This window comes from Aethalodelphis obliquidens, unplaced genomic scaffold (assembly GCF_003676395.1).
Source record: "Aethalodelphis obliquidens isolate GAN/ISIS:26980383/991018 unplaced genomic scaffold, ASM367639v1 scaffold14, whole genome shotgun sequence".
NCBI lineage: Eukaryota > Metazoa > Chordata > Mammalia > Artiodactyla > Delphinidae > Aethalodelphis > Aethalodelphis obliquidens.
The window spans coordinates 13,166,261-13,188,918 of NW_020837958.1; the positions used below are offsets into that span (position 1 = coordinate 13,166,261).

Below are 22,658 nucleotides of genomic sequence, written 5' to 3' on the forward strand. Positions count from 1 at the left end.
CGTTCTCTCTTCTTCCTTTCCTTGACCCTTACTCCCAACTTACAAGGGCACAGTCTGTTCTCTTGTATTTTATCTCCAAACATGATGAGGTGCCTGTAGTAAATTCTTATTGAAACTTGAGGAGCGAGGGGCTCGCTGAAGGCCCCAGGGTCCTAGATCACGAAGATGTTTCCCGTGATTTCACGAACCGTATTTAATAGGTCTGGCTGGTGTTGGTCATTGCTTTCTTGTACTTTAGAAACATGGAAAGGATGCTAGTGCCGTAGTGTGTTCTTTTCGATTATTGTACTGATTCTTCAACTTCCCAGTCAATGCTAGATTTCTGCATATTTCTTTTGTGTGAAGATTTAAAGTCACACACGAGGTCATGCTGTAAAAATATTTTAAAATCCATTCTGAGCTTGCTGAGAGATTAATAAATGGTAATACATGAAGCAGAATAGGCCTCTTGGTTTTAAACCTTAGGATCTGCCTTCATTTCCTAAAATTCCTAGCAGAGTGAGCACCCTAGCTCTAGATACGCAGTCCGTTTTTCTGTCTAATGACGCCAGCGATGTGGGTAATGTATGAAGATTCCTTCCTTTATCCATACCACTGTCATTTCCACTGAGCCCTTGGAGCAGAGGGAATCTTCTAGGAAATCAGATGAGTCATGGGATAAAGTGTAGCCTCCCTTCTCTGCAGGGATGGAGTGGGTGTGGATCGAGAAGTTTCCTCTTCACTGAAACCAAATCTCCTAAAGATTTAGCATCATATCCCAGGAGATGAAGAGCAATTGTGAGTCAGGAATAAGACCTATGGAACAGTTTCTGACAGCTGTTGGGTTACCTCATCTAGGCTAACAGTCCGGAGGGTGTACTATGACGTGAGATGCCAATCCTACACATTTCTTTCATTCCTTAGCTGCTTCATCAACAAGTGAAAACGATGTGTGTGAGAAGGTTCTGGATAAAACAACCAACCACTCCTTAACTGACACTCTCAAAGCTTAAATCATCAGAGTTCTTTCATAGTCTTCTCTACGTGGTAGTAAGAAGGGTAGTAATAGCAAAATGCATCTTTGAGGAGATTACTATTATTCTAACAATAATTATTATAAAATTATAACAGAATTATTAAATTCTTGCTATATGCTCAATACTTTTTCAGTTACTGTCCTGTACCTATTATCGAGAAGATAATAATATTATAATTATTATTAAATCACAGCTAAGATTTACCAGGTTCCTGCTGTATGCTTAATACTATTCCAATACTTTACATGCATTGACTCATTTATTTTTCACAACAATACCTAGCAAAAATAGGTACTTTGGTGAGCCCTATTTTCCAGAGGAGAAAACTAAGCACAGAGATTAACTCATTGCACAGCCTAAGTAATTGGAATTATAGAGAAGCATTACCTTAATCAACTTCCATCTGACCTCAGACTGGATTGAACCCAGGATCCTCCTCTTACTAGCTGTGTGACTTTAGGTAAGTTAGAAACACTCTAAACCCCTCATCCTGCTCTGTGAAATGGATTGATCATAGAATCCATATCATAGGGTTGCTGTGAGAATTAAGTGAAATTGTGACCAATAGTTATGGAGCATTTCCTATGTGCCAGGACCTGTCTGAGCATTTTGTATGAACTAGCATTATTATTGTTGTTACACTGTAATTACCATTATTATCAATTCAATCTGTAACCCTTTGCTTCTCTGTATTTGTGAATTCCTTAAGAATCCCGCAAAGCCCTCTGTTTTTGTTTTTGTTTTTTTTTGCGGTACGTGGGCCTCTCACTGCTGTGGCCTCCCCCGTTATGGAGCACAGGCTCCGGACGCGCAGGCCCAGCGGCCACGGCTCACGGGCCCAGCCGCTCCGCAGCATGCGGGATCCTCCCTGACCGGGGCACGAACCCGTGTCCCCTGCATCGGCAGGCGGACTCCCAACCACCGTGCCACCAGGGAAGCCCCCGCAAAGCCCTCTGAATCACCAAAAAATAAGAAAAACCTTCATTTCGGTGTGATTTTCATATCCTCATTTTTTCACAAAGTACTTTAAAACATGTTTTTCAAAATTTGCAAAACTTAAATAGAAAGTAAAACTTCTCATAATCTCACCACCATAGAAACATAAAGTGAGAAATGAAATCTCTGCTCACTCTTTCAATTCTCCCTCCCAGTTAACCCACCACCACCACCATCCATCCGTCCACCAGTCCACCCATCCATCCATTCATTCCTTCACTTCCTAAATACTTTTGAGCACCTCTGCCGTGCTGACAACAATTTTAGGCACTGGTGATATAATGGAGCCTGGAGGCTCCATGAACTGACTTTCACTCTATCCTGATGAAAAGTTCTAATCCTCATATGGTAACTCCCAGCAAAAGTCACTCCTTGGATAGCCAGAACCTTTCCCTAAGTGGACTGGGAATACGGAGATTTGTGTTACTTCCTTACCCTGAGTACCGAGAGCACCTTAGGTAACTCTTGGAATGTATGTTTAAGTCTTTATTTTTTTTATTTTTATTTTTTTTTGCGGTACGCGGGCCTCTCAGTCTTGTGGCCTCTCCCGTTGCGGAGCACAGGTTCCGGACGTGCAGGCTCAGCAGCCATGGCTCACGGGCCCAGCTGCTCCGCGGCATGTGGCATCTTCCCGGACCGGGACACGAACCCATGTCCCCTGCATCAGCAGGCGGACTCTCAACCACTGCGCCACCAGGGAAGCCCATGTTTAAGTCTTTATTTACAGACTTCCAACTCTAAGTTCTCTCGAAATCTGTCCCAAACTGGCAGAGTGGTGTTGCTGTTGGCAACATGTGGGACAGAACCACAGTGGCTTTATGGCAGGACTGAGAAAGTCCCTCCACTTACCTCCACTCCAGGTGTCTGGCCCACCATCTGTCCTATGCCTGAAAGTCCCAAATTTATCACTTTAGTGGGTTAAAACCAAAGGCCTTGAATAAGATGCAGCTAAATAAAGTAAATGGTTTCCAAAGACTAACCAAGGACTATCTGTATTTCATCAGCTGCAGATCAGATTTTATTCCTGGAAACATTGATTTATTTGGAAACATTGATTTCCAAACGCATCAGAATTACCCAGGAACTTGTTTGAAATATAAATGTCCCAAGGCTAGCTCCAGGAAATTCTAACTCGATAGGTATGTGGTGGGTCCAGGGGATCCATGTTGTTTCAGGCAGGCCAGGTAATTCTGAGGCAGAAGTCTGTGGACGCACTGACTGAGTTCAGGGTATGTTAGTGCTGTGGACAAGTCTGTTTGTGGAGTAGAGAGCAGACCTGAGGGGGCATCTTGGCTGGAACCTTAGGATGACAAGGACTGAGGCGCAAAGTGGGCAGAGGCAAGAATGGGTGATGCAACAGTAAGAAAAAGATGCCACAGGCCAGTCCGGGATGAATCAGTGGCTTTGAAAATGAAGCCCAGAGCTGAGGATATAGCCAGTCTCAGGGCAGCAAGGGAGCCATTCCCTCTCCCAGCTCTGTAGTTATGTCCTTCTAACTTAGAAACTGGTCCAACAATTACTGGGCATCACTTGGCTTCAGAACACTCAAGGGAGCTCTCAGCCTCTTTATGCACTTTAGTTTATGGCTTTGTTTGCTTCATCTCAGAAACTTTAAATGGTGACCTTGAGCCCTGAACATTTGCCTTTTCTTTTCCATTGAGTATATTTTCAACGAGGTAATTCGTTCATATGGAAACCCAGGAACTCAGAAGCTCCAGCTCCTGAGTGGAGGCTTAAGCTACCTGCTTTGAAAACAGGTGCAGGGAAGTCATGACCCTAAAAAACATCATAGAACAAAGTCTCTTTCCCTGTCCTAATTAAGGCTCATTCTAGCTCCAGAGACCAAAGTGTTTGGGTTAACTAGGGCCCCTGCTTGCCATATTTATTTACCCTGACACTCTACCTTCCGGCCTTTGAATGACACTGTCCGTTGATAGTGGGGACTCAGGTTTCTCCCAGCGAGCTGAGTGCTCTGGAGATAACCTGTCACCTCCCTCTAACATTGGGCTCCGGCAGATGTGTCCTCCAGGGGTCTCTATAGCTGGTCTTGCTTGGCAAAGAGCCTTGAACACATTTTCTCTCCATTCTACAAATCGCTTGTCCTAGAAGAGCAGGAAAATTGAATGGCACCCAAAACAGCTCGTATTTGCGTTTTTCTGGACGTCTCTAAGGGGCGACTGGTGCTTGGGAAAGAATTAGTCTCCTGGTTTATGAAGCTGGATGCTTGTTGGTTTTATCAGAAAGTGCATTCTGCTTAGTTGTCTACAATCGCAGGCAACACAGAGCTGGCCCCTGAGACCACCCGACTCATCTATGAGATGTTGTGACTATGGGCACAGCAAGATAATATAAAATGGTGGGAAAGCCGAAGGTTTAATGACTTGACTCCCTAATTCCCGGGAAAGCAGCCCTCAAACATCGCCAGGCTTCACCTCCAGGAATGGAGAAACGGAGACTACAGGCTAGATGCTCCTCAGGGAGAGTAGCCACGCTCACGTAACTGACACTAGTGTCAGTTACAAATCAGCTCTTTCAGGAGAAGATTCCTCTTGAAAAAATAGTTTGCGCATAAAAACATGCGCAGTTGGGTGGCAGTAGCCTGTGAGATGCCTTAGAAAACCTCTTCAACTCAGACTTGACTCATGACGCATAGGTGATGAGGGGACGTGGGGTAGATGTGTGAAAATAGAACCTGCAAGGGACTCCTGTGTCAGAAGTCAGAGAACTAATGGCACTGACAGGGATGGGGGAGGGACTTTTGATAGCGCGTACCTATGCATGTTCAAAAACTTAATCCTCACAGCAATCCCATGAGGTTGCAGGTAGCCTCTCTACGCCTCGACTTGCACATCTGTAAAACGGGAATAAGTCACTAACCAAGGTCATATAGCTGGTAAGTGGCTGGACAAGCTCCGTGTCTCGTGTAATCGTGTACATGACTCTCGTCTACTCCTCATGGCTTTGCTTTAACCCAGGAAGTGCTTTTGCTCCAAACAACTGAAAAAACAAAAGCCACCCAATCTGCTTGCTGGCCCTCTCTATTTCCTGACTCCCCTCCCCAGGCTGGGAGCGTGACTTCATTTGCCCCACAGTCTTTCTTTCAAATATGTTCATAATTCTTAATAAGGTGTCCACGTTCCCACAAACATTTTCATTTCAGTCAGAAGTGTTACAGGCTGAACAAGTTCATGCTCTAACACCACCGGATTAGGCAATAAAAAAAGGGTGTTGCCAAACAAAAAGTATACCCAAGACGAGAGAGAGCGTGGTTAGCTGACTCAAGAGTGAGGACAACAGTAGATTCTTTCCAAGCGTGCTATAAAATAATAATAATATAGAAATATAAAATAAGTCTATTTTAGGATAGATTGGTAGAGAACAAATTGTCTGCTTATGTACAGAAAGCTACAATTGCTCCTTCAAGGAAGTGGTTTGGTTGACAGGGATGAAAACCCCCAGTGGCAGAGTTTCACAGATCTGAGATTCTTCTCCTCCTCCTTCCTGTTTTCATGGTCTTGGGCCAGTTATTTAACTTTTCCAAACGTCAATTTCCTCGTTTGCCAAACAGGCATAATGATTCCTTGGTTTTAGGGTTTTTGTAAGAATTAAGTGTGTGGATGTGTCCCCATATTCTTGAAACACGATGGATGGCAGCCAGCGTTACTCTTGGAGTAGGTATGGAAAGAAACACTTTCAGACTTGGAAGAATAAAACCACATTTTTCTAAACATGCTTCTTGGCTCAGATGGTTTTCTTGTTTGGGCAGCTCTCTCTCTCTCTCTCTCTCTCTCTCTCTCTCTCAAAGTATTTCCTAGATTCCTTCCAAGGCAAAAACAAAGCACTATCTGCAAACACCAGTGTTTGTAAATTGGTGAAACTCTAATGAGCTTTCTGAGAAGCTCTAAGTTTATTCTCAATTTTCAAGGAAGGAGATCTGGAACAGAGAAATCAAATAAGATTCTCAAAGATGTAACCTGGGTGTCTCTCAACTTTTATCTTGGTGCTTACTTAAGAGGTGGTAAATCATGTCTCCTTTAGCCCTAAAAAATTACCTGAGCAACAAAGTTTGCCTTGGGATTTTTCATCAAAGCAGGGGCCACCAGGTCCATAGGAAATATTTCAGATAATGCAGTTAGTCGGAAGCAAACTATAGCATCTATTGAATCTCATAGTCCTCTTTTGGCAACACTCTACAAGAATGCAAAGGGTTTTCCTCAGGGTGTGGTATGAAGGAGGGCCCTGATTTCAATTCTGAATCCCATCACCAGCTCTTCAATGCTTTTTTTCTTTCTTTTATGTTTTTCAGGTACTCTCCCCTAGGTATCGCCTGCTTAATTTGTGGGAAGATCATTGCCATCAAGGACTTAGAGGTGGTTGCTAGACAACTGGGGATGTACATGATCACGGTGATTGTCGGCCTCATCATCCATGGGGGCATCTTTCTCCCCTTGATTTACTTTCTAGTGACCAGGAAAAACCCTTTCTCTTTTTTTGCTGGAATTTTCCAAGCTTGGATCACTGCCCTGGGTACCGCTTCCAGGTAGAGAACACAAGAAATCACTGTTGTTTCTCTCTGCTCATTCCTTTTCCTTCTTTGTCACTTCCTCTTTTTCAAAACCTTCCCATCACAGCGTTCAGTGAGAACACTTTTCACATATGTTTAAAATATTTTTGAAAAAGTGGAACATTTTAGATTCTTCACTCCTTTTAGGAACTTTTAAGCTTTCTGATGAACTTTTTGCTGGTATGTAGCTGTCTTGGAACTATGATCTCATATTGTTTCCCAGGTGAATACATGCTATTCATCTCTAGACATAATTTGCCACATATAGCATCAGTTCAGTTTTAAATGTTTTCCAAAAGGGTGTAACAGGATGTTATTTTATTTAAGAAATTCTCTCACTTGTGATTTGAGAAAGGCTATTATATCACTGTACTGGAATAATTTTTCAAAAGTAGGAGAACAAGGTTTTGCAGGGTAAACGGTAGGTTAGGTGAGATTTTTCAGACAAACCGGAAATCAGACAAGTCTTTGAACCTGTAATGGAACTACTCTGCCCCATTGACTTTGAGGAAAGTCAGGTTGGCATTGATTTGACTTAACATTGACCGAGAGTCAGTTCCTTCTTCACTACCTAGTCCCAGTTCCTCCCAGAGGCCAGTGAGGACTCCAGAGATGTGCAAGCAAAAAAGCCTCTTTTTTTTTTTTTTGATATCATCTTGGACTGAATTTAGCAAAAATAAAACCAACAACCCAACAAAAACAGATACATAAGAAACAGCCAGCAATGTAGAATTTCAAAGACTAAAAGAGTTTTATTCTTTCAGCCTGCAATAGTTGCTTTTATTTCTGCATGTGTATCCTTGGGTCACAAAACAAAGACTGAGGCCATAAAGCAGGTGGCAGGGAGGCAAGTAAACTCTGCAACCCATAGCTCAGCGTTATCTCTGGAGTCACAGGTTGGCAGGTCCTTGTTACAGAACCCATGACCACTCACTGCCAGGGAGGCAGCCGCTCTGTGACACAGGGAGACTGCTTTTTTTTTTTTTTCCAAAACTACTGAGCAGTCAGTCAGGTTTTTCTTAAGTGACCTAACAGGCCAATAGTGGTGACAACCTGGGAAAGCCAAATTATATTTCCATCTTGCAAATCAGTGAGAATTCTGTACTAGTAGAGTGTGAGGTTTCAGAAAAAGCGAAAATCTATACAATTCGGGAGATCTAGATTCTGCATTCAGTTTCCCAAGATGAAGGGAAACACTTCAAAATTTTCTTTTTCCTTCTTGGTCCTATACATTTCTTATCGCTAAGTATCTCTATCCATAAAGATTTTCTCATTTTGGTGAAAAAGTTAACTTTTTTTTCAAAAATAAAAACAATCATGTTTAGTTTTATTTTTGTTTTCTGGTTATGAGCATGGTATTTGGTCATTATGAAAAAGTTCAGACAGTGTATAAAATTTTGGAGGAAGAAGAATGGGCAACACCACTGATAACTGGTAGTAACCTTTTTGTTAATCTTTACAGTTATGTACATTTCCAGGTCTTATTATGTATAGATATTGTACACTGCTATTTTCACTGGTCAACATATCATAAAAGTTATGTTATATCTATTAATATAGCTCTTACTATATCTATTACTACATATCTATTACTACTATTTTTAAACTTCATAATAATATACTGTAGGTACTACAATACATCCCCCACCCCAAATGTACATTTAAACCTTGTCTATTAAACAGGGCAGTGACAAGCATCCTTGTAAATACATTTCTGCAAGGATGTTTGGTGATCCCCTCGGGATAAATTTCTAGAAGTGGAATTTCTGAATCCAGTGGTAAGCACCCTGATGGTTTTGAAACATGTCACCAGATTACTATTTAGAAAAGTACACTCATTTATGTACCCACAAACTGGGTACGAGTGTGCCTTTATTCACCTGCTCATCAACACTGAACATTATCTGTCACTTTAATACTTTCAAATCCTATTGGTGAAAAGTGATCTCACTGAATTTGCATTATTTTGATTACTAGTGAGGGGAAACATCTTTTTTATGTTCTTTTTGACCATCCTTCCCTCCCCTCTTCTGCCCTGTGAATTGTTTGTGAGCTTAATTTCCTGTTGGGGTGTTTATCCTTTCCTGATTGGTTTTCAGCTCTCTACATGTATAGAAATATCAACTCATGTGTCATATGTTGTAAATAGTGTCCCCCTTCACTTGACATTTGTCTGAAAAACTTACAGCGCTTTTTTTTTTTTTTTTTTTTTTTTGCGGTACGCGGGCTCTCACTGCTGTGTCCTCTCCCGTTGCGGAGCCCAGGCACAGCGGCCACGGCTCACGGGCCCAGCTGCTCTGCGGCATGTGGGATCTTCCCGGACCGGGGCACGAACCCGTGTCCCCTGCATCGGCAGGCGGACTCTCAACCACTGCGCCACCAGGGAAGCCCTTACAGCGCTTTTTGCCACTAGCAGGTTTTAATTTGTATGTAGTCAAAGTCGTCAGTGTTTTCCTTTGGTATTTAGAACTTTGATTTTGCTTAGGGATATCTTTTCTGCCAAAGATTATAAAATATAACTTTATATTTTCTTCCAATACCTTTATGGTTTTGATACTACACTATTTCAAAATATTATCATTATCTTTTCTTTTGAATGACTAGACAATTATCCTAGCCCCTTTATAAGACAAAGGTAAATCTTAAAAGCATAGGGGAAACCCAAAATCATATTTAAATCAAAGACAAAATCTTGGGTTATCTGACCAAGACCACAAACATTAGACTCATATCTCCCCCTTGCCCTGTATTTCATCTGAAAAAAAAATATGGTTTTAATCTTTGGTTAAAATGTGGCTCTTGCCTAGATGAGGAATTTCTTTTTTAAAAAAGTCACTGTAGCAGGAGTCAGGTACTAAGAATTAACTCAGGGTTTATTTGCCCTTATGACCACAGGGGAAAAGCCCTGGGACAGCCAGCGCTAAATATACTTTCCACCTCCTCAGACGTTGGACTGAATGGGGATGTGCAGGGGAAGGGTTGACCCCGTTTTCTCAATAGGCACAGAGGCTGGTGTCAGGGCAGCTGAATGGAGTGGGGATGGTCTGCGACACGTCTCTCTGCATCCCTCTGACTTCCGAGTGCGCTGTTAAAACTAATCTGGATAAAAACAAGAAGAATCTCAAGTACCAGACAGTTATTATTCGTTTGAAGACTGTCATATGGCCACTGAGGCAGGAACCAAAAAAACAATGTCAGAATGTCAGCCTGTTAACACAGGAAAGAGTTAAAATTCTCAAGTCCCAGTTTGGACTGATGGGGTACATATGGATTTTTAAGACACAAAGCCTGTCCGGTAGTGACATTAAGAATATTTTCATGCCTTACCAGTTGTTTCTTCCAATCTGTTGAATTGTCTAAAGACCCTTTGATGACACTGTGGGAAAATGAATGCAGTAATGATAATGGATATGTTCCAGTCCTCCCAGCAGTGTCCTTAGATTCATACCGATGAGAATTCAGCTGCCAACCATAGCCTTGCTGCCATTTCAGGCTAGTCATGGTGTCCTGGTAACCTCAAAGGGGTCTTAGGAAAGGGCTGGGAGTGTGTGAGAGAGGAATAAAGGGACACTAACTTCTCATTAAAACAGCTGGGGCAGCAAGCCAGGTACGATGGCAGCCCAGCATGTGAATGAGGCCAGACTCCAACTTTTCTCCCTGGGTTTATAAGGCTTTGGTAATGAGAGATCTCCAAGCATCCATTTCTTCTCCCCACCTAAGACCAAAGAGGAGGCATGAGAAAGACCCTTGACCTAAAATCACAAAGAATGTTCCAGTAAGATGACTCTGGTTTCCCTAAGGTTGTTAATAGGGCTTGTGGGTCCATGGGTTGATAACATGCAGATCTAGGAGACCCTAATTTTAGAACTTTAGGGACTTTTATGGTTCTGCGTGGGCCCTGGAATCTGCATTTTACTTAGCGTGCCTGCAGCTGACGGTCCTGTCCCACTCTCTGAGAAACTGACACCTCTGCAGATGTCTTTGTCCAGCTTGGCTGGAGCCCTAATTCTGACAAGTAGAAGGAGGGAGCTATGACTAAGGCTGTAAATGCAAGAGAGAAAAATGTGCTGTCTGCACTGGGGACAGTTTGCTAACGTTTGAATAAGAGAGAAGAGAATGGACCACAGGGTACTCCCATGGCAGTTGGAATGTTCTACATTGCTTTCCATATCACTTAAACTTTGAAGCAAATCCGCCTGCCCTCCCATCACCTCTATCCACATGGAAATAATATTCTGGCTTTCAGCAACACTTACTCTTATAGGTCTCCTGTTTTAGAAGGCACAGAACATGTCAGGAGTTCTGGCCTTTGAAATTGATTCATATGGTCGTGAATTCCCATCCCATGTCTGGGAGGAGTGGGGGTGAAGTCACTCCATGTTGGGTCTTTGATTAGCTCCAGAGCACAGGCTTTTCTGCCCTATGTCATTGGAGAGACTGTAGAATTGGCAATGACCATTTATCAGGGAGCTGGACTGTCTGTGAGGGTCCCCAGTGAATTGCTAGAAGCTTGGACTCTTGCTAAATGGTCATTAACATATTTGTCCAGCCTTCTCAACATTAGCAGGCCCGGCTCAGGGCAATTCCCAGGGGCTAGATACAACCCGTGTAGTCATCTTGTTGGAAACAGTGTTTCTAGCATGAAATTATGGGTCATTCAAGAATTCCTCATTCCATCTTACTGTTGGTAGCTGATCCTTTTCTGACACTTTATTTTGGCAGCCCAATTGATGTGGGCAATCACATGGGCTTCAATATTTAATCCAAGATGGAAACAATGACCAAAGGGAAAGGAGAACTTGAAGCTCTGAGTAGATCTCAAAAGCTAGAACCAACAAAAATATTTTGCTGACTATTACCATGTTAATAAGATTGTATTTGAGACCCCAAATCAATGGGCTTTTTTATCTTTATTATTAGAATTAAATTTTATTTGGATTTTATTTTTTAAATTTTTACTGGAGTACAGAACTCTACTCAATACTCTGTAATGGCCTATATGGCAAATCAATGGTTTTTAATTTAGCTCCAGACACTGCTTTTTTCAAGTCACATTGATTGGAACAAAAGAACGAAAGCTTTGTGGTGGCATTTCGGTTTGTGCTTTGTCTTGCTTCTCTAAAATGGACATAACTCTTGTCTCTCTCTCTCTCTTTGCCCCTTAGTGCCGGAACTTTGCCCGTCACCTTCCGTTGCCTAGAAGAAAATCTGGGGATTGATAAGCGTGTAACCAGATTTGTCCTACCAGTTGGAGCAACCATTAACATGGACGGTACAGCCCTTTATGAAGCCGTAGCCGCCATCTTTATAGCCCAGATGAATGGCGTCATCCTAGATGGAGGCCAGATTGTGACCGTAAGGTGAGTGAAATGGGTGGTGTGAAGCACTGAAACAACTTTTGACCTTATCCCCTTCCATGCTAACTCCATTTCACAGAGGCCACTTGAACTGCTGTTCTCCAGTTAGAAGAATGGTGAGGGAAGTAAAGGAGAAGAGGAACTACTGGCAGGCTCAAAGGGAAGATTGGTTCAGAAGGAATCAGGCTCATATTAATGCCTTATGTTTGTATTGCCCATGTGAAATTGCTTCAGAAATTTGATATTATTTGATTTTTTAACAATCCTGTGACATTGCAAGGCAGTTATTTCTATTATTTAATAGATGAGGAAGCACAGGCTTCAAGGGGCGTGGTAGTTTGTCTGAGGCTATAATACCATCAGTAACGAGCCAGCAGGGCTGTCACTGGGGCCAACATCGACTGACTCTGGATCCAGTTTCTCTTTCATTAAAATATGTTCCCTTCAGCATTCCAAGGAGTGACGGCAAAAATGATGAAATACGGGGAGGAAGAGATTCCTCAATATAGCATAACATTATATTACAAATAAACAGCAAATATTTTTTGTTGTTTTTACTAAAGGTATTTTTACCATATGTATTCATCATTTTAAAAAATTCAGAAAGAATACTTTTCCAAGACGTCACTAAAAACACATCGCTTCTCTGCAAACTTAAAGATCACACCTACTTACATATATTAATTTATCTAATCCTCACAACCACCCTATGAGGTATGTACTTGTCTCAGTCAGCTCGGGCTGCTGTAACAAAATACCATAGACTATGGCTCAAACAGCAGATGTTTACTTCTCACAGTTCTGGAGGCTGGGAAGTCCAAGATTAAGGGGCCGGCGGGTTCAGCTCCTGGTGAATGTCCTCTTCCTGGCTTGCATATGACTGCCTTCTAGATGTTTGCTCACATGGCCCTACCTTGGTGCATGGAGAGAGAGAGTGAGCTCTCTTACATCTCTGCTTATAAGGACACTAATCCCATCATGAGGGCTCTACCTTCATGACCTAATTACTTCCCAAGGCTGTATCTCCAAACACCATCACACTGGAGGTGAGGGCTTGAACAAATGAATTCAGGGGGGACACAACTCAGCCCATAGCAGTACTGTAGGGGAGCCTCAGTTTCCTGTATAATGGGTACAATAATCATATATTCTAGTGTGGCTGAGAGCATAGTCACCTGTCAATAAATGTTAGCTACTAGTATTATTACTATTACTGATGCTTAATAAAATACAGTACTCCTAGGATATGAAAGAAAAATGTGACTATGATATAGTGAGTGCCGTGATGTTACTCAGTGGAAAACGTGCTTTGGGTCAGGTTATCAAGCCATCTAAGTCCTGTCCTAACAGATTGCATGTGAGACTGCCAATCTCCCTTGCTTGAAAATTCAAAGACAAATAGAGCTTCTTAATGGCCCTGAATTCTCCCCATTGATGAAGCAACCATGCTTCGCATCAAGCTCACACCATTAGATGAGGACTTAGAGGTGGGAGGATGTACCAGGGAGTGACCAGGTGGTTGAGACTGTGCTTGAATTATTTAAATTTATCCTTTATTTTAACAATGATACGACTGAGAATTTTCACTGGACAAAGGATAAAGTTGGGCAAATATATTTAATACTTGTGCCCCTGGCAACTTCAGCTGAATCTGCCATATCTGTACATGTCACAAGGGCTGTCTCTGGGGGGACCGCCCCCTCTCCATGGAGTGTATGTAGTTCAATGTCTTCAATTTAGTCAGAAAAATATAGCCAAGTCCAGCTTCATTGCTGTGCTTCCAAGTACATTCCTCATCTTTTCATTTCCCTGCAGGCAGGAGAACAGTGGCCAGGAATTCTCAGCAAATTCATTAAGTCATAGCGTTTTCAATGTGAGGAGGAATCAAGGGACATCAAAAGCCAGTGTGGTATTGGAATCAAGCAGACAAGTGTTCAAATCCCAGCAGACCATGTTCAAGCTGTGTGACCCTAAGTTTCTCCACCCTTCCAATCAGTGGTACTACCGTATGTACCTTGCAGGGTTACTGTGACATTCTGCTGTGATTAATGTGTGTGTGTGGTAACTTGTACAACATCCAAGAACCAGCCATAGGGAAATGAGTCAGGGGAGGACAGGAAAAGCAGGAGGGGATAAAAGGACATGGGGAGATCACCGCCCAGGGAGCTTTCACAGGACTTACAATGCCCCAGACACTCCACCTGTGGTCAGGTGAGGGTATAATTGGGATGGAGGAACAGAAAGAGAACCAGCCACCAGGAAGATTTCTTTATAGGATTTTGTCTCACACAACCAAGGGGTAACAAGACAATGTGGCCACAGTACACAGGGATGTGTAAGAGTGACTCATGTAATAGAAGCAACTGATGTAAACAAAATTGCCTAGGCCAAGATCATTGGAACTTGGGAAGCTCCCCTTCCCTGGTGTTCTATCCATCTTGGGAAAATGACTGAGAATTCCCACCTGCCATCTCTCAGGACTAAGGATGTTTTCATTGCAAAGCAGCTCCGGTTGCAATGTGCTGGCCTCTTCTAAGTGCTTTATTTCTGAGCTCCTGATGCCTCTACAAGTGAGACACCATTGTTATCTTCTTTTCTACAGATAAGAAAATCAAGGCACAAAGAGGTTAAGTAAGTTGCCCAAAGTCATGTGGTTAAGTGGCAGAGTTGGGATTTGAACCTAGGTCATTCAACTCTAGAACCTTCACTGATAACCACTACACGCTACTACCTCCTATGACCTAGATGGATCTCCCACCAAAATGGAGTTCTTTAAACCCTGACAACAACTCCATGTTAATGGAGCAGGGGAAAAGCAAAGATGGGTTCTAGATCCCACCTAGTGGAAGTGTCTATTCTGTGAAAGCCTAAATGTGGGAAGGATGGCAATGTGGAAAAACCAGTGCAAAACACAAGACCTCCCAGGACCTTTCTTTCCTCATATGTAAGAGTAAGTAAATTTGGGTTCCTCTTGACCGTAAGACCAGGATTCTGAGCTTGGACACACCAGTTGGCAAACCAGTTTGGGAGTCTGATTCTTAGTTTCAAGCCCGAAGACCTACCAAAAAAATTCTGGAATCATATAACCACAAAGAAAGCAGCCCCTTTTTTCTTTTCAGCAGCTAGAAAAGCAAGTTGCAAATCCATGTTTTCATAAGCCTCCTTCCATTTAGAAATGATGATAGCTTTTATAATTAACATCCGGAAAAGAGGAGAAAAAGTCACTGCCCTTTGCTGGACCACAGAGGCCCTCTGGTGTCTAGACAGGGCCCTTGAACCCTAGATTAAACCCTCTTCCGGAGACGACTTCAAAATGGTGCTGAGTATGCCCTAGGCATTGCTTGGAAAGCAAGGGATGAGATGCTTCAGAAGGAAAGCCTCCTGTTATTTTATTGTCATGTCTTGGCACCCTCTTTCTGAATAATGTATCTTCCAGCCCATGGTGGAACGTCCAGGCATCTGAACCTTAATGCCCTTTGGAATTCTTTTGATTTGTTCCCCCGATGTCCACTCAGTTGAGTCTGGATACTCGCTGTTATGAGTTCTCATGTTAACCTTGGCAACCTTCTCAGACTCTTGCCACGCAGACTAGAAGTCTCTGCTTCTCACAGAGACGTAAAGGGGTGAGCAGAAGTGAATGCTGTGGTGTTCCTGTGGAAGGATGAAGGGTGACTTGTTTTTCTTCTTTACTATTTCCTTGCCTGCTTTTAGAGCCATGCTTACCTTGTTTGAGCCCTGTGATATATTCAGTGAACTGGATGTCGTGATGGGGGTAAGACTCTCATCCATGAATTTATGAGTTTCCACCAAGGTTAAGCAGCATCCAAATAGACCCTATTTCCTGGGTCTTGGTCCTCCAGATTTCTTTATTCCTTGGGAGGAGAAGGGGATTTTATGATTGCCGGCAGAAATGAGAGCCGAGAATTGCCTGCCAGGGATGGTTTTGCCAAGACCACTTTCTCTTCCCTTGACCCGGCCTTTTCTGTTCTCACAGCCTCACGGCCACGCTGGCCAGCGTTGGGGCAGCCAGTATCCCCAGTGCCGGGCTCGTCACCATGCTCCTCATTCTGACGGCTGTGGGCTTGCCGACCGAGGACATCAGCCTGCTGGTGGCTGTGGACTGGCTGCTGTAAGTGTCTGTGTGTGTGCTTCTGCTGGGGATGTGAACACTGCCTCCCAGGGGTGGACAAGATGCAGGGCTGCAGCCAGGATCTTCACCAATCCCCCTGAGAACTCCCCTGTTTCCCTCCTCCTTTCTTCCTTCCAACATCTGCTGAGTGCTTATTTGGGAACCAGAGAAGGAAAAGAATCTGTGAGGGCTTCAGAGTCTAGCGGAGGAAGCAGGTAAATTATAAGACAAAGTTAAAAGCAACGCTATAATGGGGGCTGCCCTGGTGGCGCAGTGGTTGAGAGTCCGCCTGCCGATGCAGGGGACACGGGTTCGTGCCCCGGTCCGGGAAGATCCCACATGCGGCGGAGCGGCTGGGCCCGTGAGCCATGGCCACTGAGCCTGCGCATCCGGAGCCTGTGCTATAAGGGACCCTTACCAAAGCAGGCAAAGGATCTCAAGGCACTATGCTGAGTGAACGAAGCACAAAGGAATATATACTGTATGATTCCATTTCTATGATGCTCTAGGAAAGACAATATAATCTCTAGCAATAGAAAGAGATCATGGTTGCCTGGGCCCAGAAGTAGAGGCATGAGGATTGACTGGGAAGGGCACAAAGAAAGCTTTAGGAGGGATAGAAATGTTCCACGTACACAGGTATGCACAGGTGTCCACATTTGTCGAAACTCACCATACCACACGCTTAAAATGGGTACATTTTATTGTATGTAAATTACACTTCAACAAAGTAGATTTTAAAAGAGCACACACATAGAAGAATAGCGACGGAGACAGACACACATCCCAGTCTAGGATGGAAGGGCAGAGTGGAGAAGTCAGAAAACAAGGAAGATGGCTGCTGAGTTTGAGGGCCTACGATGCGCCAGCTGCTGCGTGGAGCCCTTCGCCGCTGCCTCTAGCAACCGCCATTTTATAGATAAGAAGCCTGAGGTTTAGGGAGAATGAGTGGAGGTTGGGCCCTAGGTCTGCTTGGCTTTGGAGGCCACCAATTCATAATCATGGCCGCATTCAAGCTTCTAAAGGCAGTGACAGCTGAGCTGGATCATAACGGGTAAGTAGAAGTTACCCAGGTGTCCATAACTGTGTTGGGGGCAATAGGACTTTCTGGTCAAGGCCAGCCCGCACAAAGGCACGGAGGCAACAAATCGTATGGGGACCTATGAGTGGTTTGGTATTGTTGGAGCACAAAGTGTAAGGCAAGGAGTGGTAAAAGGTGAGGCAAGATGGACAGCCTTGAGGCCATGCAGAGATGCTTGAACTTGACAGTGTCTACATAGCCCAGCTCCCTTTCCCAGTGAAGGGCATTGTCCTAGTGTGGGACTCTCAGCCCATTCCCAAAGGTGGGTCAGTCTAGCCAGATGGTCCCCCAAAAGGAGGTTGGAATCAATTCTTGCTAAGGTCTCACTGGGGCTCTGATATTCTATAGGATGTACACTGATACTTCTGGTCCAGCACTGGAGCTAAGTGACAGGAGCTGGGGGATGCCATTGGCTTCAAAGTCAGAGGCTCGGAGTAACAAGTGCAGAGATCCAAGGCCAAAGTGCTCACACTTATTTTCTTTTTATTACCCTACATTCCATTAGCAATCTTTCTGACATTTATTGACAAAGATTTTAAGAGCCAGAAGCCACATTTTATGGACTTGAGTTTCCTCGATGCTAAAACAAGTTGCACTCTTCTACAACCACCCTTCCAAAGAGAGAAACGTGCAAGTGACTGAAGGGAAGAAGGACATCTGGGAAGGCTAGAAGGAAGCCTGGTCTTTCCAGAAAGCTTGCTTGCTGTTGAAGTTTAGGTTAGAACTGAGACGTGCACTGAATCTGTTCAACTCAGGAGGGCTGCGAGGAAGGGCACGGATCTTCCTGACTGGTTCTTCCGTCACCAGAGAAATGCTCTGGAAATGCCTTTAGTGGGAAGGTGACGAGCAAAGGAAATGACTCTTATCTGTCCCTGCCCGTCTCAGGCGGGGGTGGCGGGGTCCTCAGCGCCACCTTGGTTGCTCTCTGTGCCCTACGCTGGCCCCAAGGGGCAATCTTTCTCATGAGGTCCATTCAGACGGGGCAGTCATGGGGGCAGCTGAGATTCGGTGGCAGTGAATCGTGGAAGGATTTGGAGGGAATAGGATGGAGACAGAGGGGTGGGGTTGGATTTGGTTAGGAGGAGGACAAAGAGGAAATGAAGACAGTGGCAACCGCTTGGGGACAGAGCACACAGCAGGAGCTCAATAAATGCATGCTAAAAGTCACCCACAGAGCTGCTGCGTGATAACCAGGGGCCTTTCTACACATGAAGAAAGACAGAGGAAGCTATTAAAGTCCCAGCTGCTTCCCTTGTGGCTTCGGCTTACTGAGCCCCCTGCCTCTTTGCCCCTTGAACTTTCGTTGTCATCGAGGGTCCTTTGCCTGCTCCAATTACATTGCCTATTCTCTTCTTGGGCTTGTTGCTGAGGCTTGAAATCCACCATTAGAGATTCATCTCTTTAACAGTTATTATTATAGATGCTGCCTCCATTATAATGCAAATGCATTTAAGTGGAAAAATGTACTTGTGTTATCAGGAATGAAGGAAAGGAGCAGATATTTGGTGGTACCACCATGCTCTTTTTTTTTTTTTAACATCTTTATTGGAGTATAATTGCTTTACAATGGTGTGTTAGTTTCTGCTTTATAACAAAGTGAATCAGTTATACATAAACATATGTTCCCATATCTCTTCCCTCTTGCATCTCCCTCCCTCCCTCCCTCCCTATCCCACCCCTCTAGGCGGTCACAAAGCCCCAAGCTGATCTCCCTGTGCTATGTGGCTGCTTCCCACTAGCTATCTACCTTACGTTTGGTAGCGTATATATGTCCAGGCCTCTCTCTCGCTTTGTCACAGCTTACCCTTCCCCCTCCCCATCCATACTCTTTACATCAGTTTAAAGTTAATCCTTAAAGATCACTATGGTGTGTTTAACAGATGAGGAAACTGGGCATCAAAAGGCACAGGGGAGCTTGTGTGGCCAGGTCAGGGCCCTTCACGCCACCGCACACAGCATCCTAGTTGGTACCCAGCAGATCTAACAGTGGGGAGGAGGAACAGAGGGGTCCAGAGTCAGAGACGTTGGGGAAAACAGACCAATTCGGGTCACCCCCGGTTCTACATGCTAATCAGAGAATTTTTTGTTTGACCTGGTTTTTCCCCTCTCCCAGGACTAAAACAAAACAAAACAAACAGGTTAAGTGGGGACAAATGGGATACAATCAAGGTCTCAGCCACTCTTAGAATTCAAGTCCTCCAGCCCCACCCCCCCAGGTCATTCACTGTGGGCCCTGTCTTTCTGACAGTCATGTGCTTCCAAGCCTGTTGGAGGAGAGTCACCTCATGAAACATTCAAGACCCTGTCTCCTCCTGACCTAAATGTTAGCGAATGGGCGCTCAGGTGCTCACACTTGCACCCAGAGCAGGGCGTCTCAACTCCGGGGCTGAAACGTGCTGGCAGAACAACAAGAAAATGATGATACATTTGGATTAACTCTACTGATGAAATTGCATTTGAGAAAACTCTACCCCAGGCTGCAGCTGGAAAGGGAAGAGTGATTGAAGGCTCGCCTCGAGTTCTGGGGTCTGATCTCAGATGGAAAGAGGCCCCGTGATCAAGGGAAGAAAGGCAGAGGCAGGAGCCCTGGGTCTGAGCTCTGCACCTGGTCGCTGTGGGGCTGCGGGCGAGTTACTCACTCTCTGGATTCAGCTGTGTCGTGTGTACAATGGGAACAGTAACTTACCGGCTTGGAAGCACAGTCTAGACCCCATGCCCTTGAGTGCCCTTCTAGTTTTAAGACCCAGACTAGGCTTCTGCTGGTGACGGATGTTTGTATACAATAAGCATGAACGTTCCTTTTCAGAAGCAAAGAAGAAGGGCGGGTAGAGGATCCTGGGAAAGTGTGCATAGGGGTCTGTAGCTAGGTCAGATCTGCTTTGAATTAGGAATGGTTCCACATTCTTTGTCACCAGCAAGAGGAGTTCTGGAAACACGCTCTTGGTCATGGGCGCCGTGGCTGTTGGGTGCCCATCAGCGTGTGAGTGGGGCAGGGGCATGAGTTGAGAGAGGGGGTGCAGGGATTCCCTGGTAACACGTAGTCTGTGGAGGGAGAGCAGAGACAAAGAACAGGGGGGCGTTTCTTTTCCTCCCCAGGCAAGGTTTGTAAGCTTTCAATTTGTAAGCTTTCAACTTTTCAATTTAAAACCAAACAAAGCCCGCAGTGACATTTAACGTGCCAGAGTGTTTGCCAGCTGCTGGAGATCAGCCAGCCTCATTACTGCCCGCCGAGCCCTGGACGTTTTTCAATGAACAGGCTTAGCTGCTCTGTAAATGTCATGGTGGAAACCAAGATTCTGAGCCCTGAAAAGTATCCGAGTCCTAGAACACCGGATGGGTGGGGCTGGTAAAAACAGAACCTTCCCCAGAATCTAAGAAGCCCTTTGTAACAGGAGTCCTTGGCAGGTGTTTATGAGATCTTGTGACACCCCTCTCTCTCTGAAGGATTCAGGATGGAAGGAGAACTGTGGGCCAATACCAGGAAGAGATGATAAATAACTGGGTCTGGGAAAAGGAAAGCCAAGTGCATCTATGGCCCACTTATCACATGGGACTGCTAGTGAGATTGTTCCTGGGGACATATTTGCTCATGAGGGGGTATACTTGAGACGGCACTTATAAGGAAGCCTGAGGGCGCCTCCACCCTGCAGCGGGCATTCAGAGGCTCCCTCATTAGCCTCCCAGGATGGAATGGAGCATTGGTTCGCAAACTCGAGCGTGCACCAAAACCTCGTGGAGATTCAGGAGATCTGGGGAGGGGCCCGAGAAGTAGCTTTTCTAACAGGTTCCCAGGGGATGCTGATGATTGGTCCAGGGACCTGACTTCCAGAAGCAATGGACCAGAATTAGGGAGCAGCAGCTCCTGACTGTAGCATATGAGCATCTCTACTCTTTTTTGAGCACTGGTTGACATCATGTGCGTCCATGCAATGAAACTAGATCAAAAGGACACAGGACTCTGACAACTAATGCTCAGTGAGTGCCCCTTCATCATCAGACATTGTTCTAAGCACTTTACACAGACTTGTTTAAAAAGTTGCAGCAAATTATGAGGCAGCTAGTAATATTATCCCTGTTTTACAGTTGAGAAAACTGAGGCTCAGAGCCAAGAAACTTATCTCAGTTTAGTAGATATTAAAGGGCTGAACTGGGATTGAAAGTCAGACAATCCAGCTATTCCTTAGATGTTCCAGGCTTGCCCATCTGTGTTCTCGTTCTCTTATTTAAGACACACATAACTGATTTAACCCTCATTCCATGTCTGGTGGACACCAATCCCTACATCTACCCTATCTCTGAAGAGTCTAGGGGCTCATGTTTAAGCCTTTTGCTTTGATTTCCTATTTCCACGGATTTCTCCTTTTTTCTGCATCTTACCTCATCTTCTTTCTCTGTCATCCTTAGCATGACATCCTTATCCTTTTCGACTAAGTCTTTTCTTCCCCTGCTAAAGTGTCCCTGACTCAACACAGTGTAATTGCCCATCCGGGGGGTGGGGTGGAGGCGGGCCGATAGTTCCACACAGCGAAATCATGTTTTAATGCTCACAAAAGAAATATGTGCTCCTGGAAGGGAGAGGAGGGACCAAGCTCGGGAGAGTTATAAAATGAGAAAGAGAAGTCTCCCTTCACCTACAATTGAATCTTGAAAAGGAGCAGAATATGCGACTCCCTGCAAAATGCCAGTTGGCATGTGGGTTATTTTAAGCTGAAAGCAGTCAAGACCCAGCAGACTCAAGACAAGCTTTTTACCTCCCCTTAACTGCCTACAAGAATTTAGAAAGGAGGCCTATACCAGGAAGAATGCTATTACCAGAGAGAACTTTTTCACCAGAGAGACTTACCTGCGTGGCAGGGCAAACATTTTTTTACCAAATATTTTCTCTTCCTGTGAATTGTTTCCCCGCCCCCCTTTCAAGCCCCAGACCCTTATCCCCTTCCTTAGCTTAGGATGGGATATAAACCTCAACTGCCTGACTGCATTTGAGTCTCCTATTTTTATAAGGCTCAGGTATGTACAAAATTAAATTTTCCTATATGTACAAAATTACACTTGATCTTAGCCATAAGGCCGAGAAGCGATTGTATATGTACAAAATTAAATTTTCAATATAATTATTAGACCAGCCAAAGAATCTAGAAGGGAGGAAGGGAAAATTTTTCCGCCCCTATAATTTCAGGTCTTGTTTCTCTAAAGTAATCACTGCTAATACTAATTTACAGAAAGTAAAATGTTAATAATAGGCATTTATTTTCTTTAAAAAAAAAAATCCTTTAGTGTCCCCCACACGGGGAACCTCTCCCTACACCTGTTTAGTTCCAGTCTCTGCCTGCCTCGCTGGGCTTCCTGGCTCTCCTCCTCTGTGTCTTCCCCCAGCTTTCAAGACACCTCTCTCATTCTCCTCTGCAAGGGAATCTTGTGTCTCTCGGCGTCTCTCTCCTTCTTCTAGATCTTGTCCTGCATCCTAACTTTTCACCACCAAAATATCCAACTGGATGTTCGCTAAACAAAAGAC

The 22,658-nt window shown here is 44.3% G+C and overlaps 1 protein-coding gene across 1 annotated transcript in view; it reads left to right on the plus strand.

The window, feature by feature from the left end:
* The window catches only part of SLC1A2 (solute carrier family 1 member 2), a 140,862-nt gene that overhangs the window by 107,609 nt on the left and 10,595 nt on the right, over positions 1–22,658 (plus strand). The window contains exons 7-9 of the mRNA XM_027115011.1: positions 6,319–6,552; positions 11,742–11,936; positions 15,928–16,062. Coding sequence (XP_026970812.1) covers positions 6,319–6,552; positions 11,742–11,936; positions 15,928–16,062 — 564 coding nt within the window. The remainder of the gene's footprint in view (positions 1–6,318; positions 6,553–11,741; positions 11,937–15,927; positions 16,063–22,658) is intronic.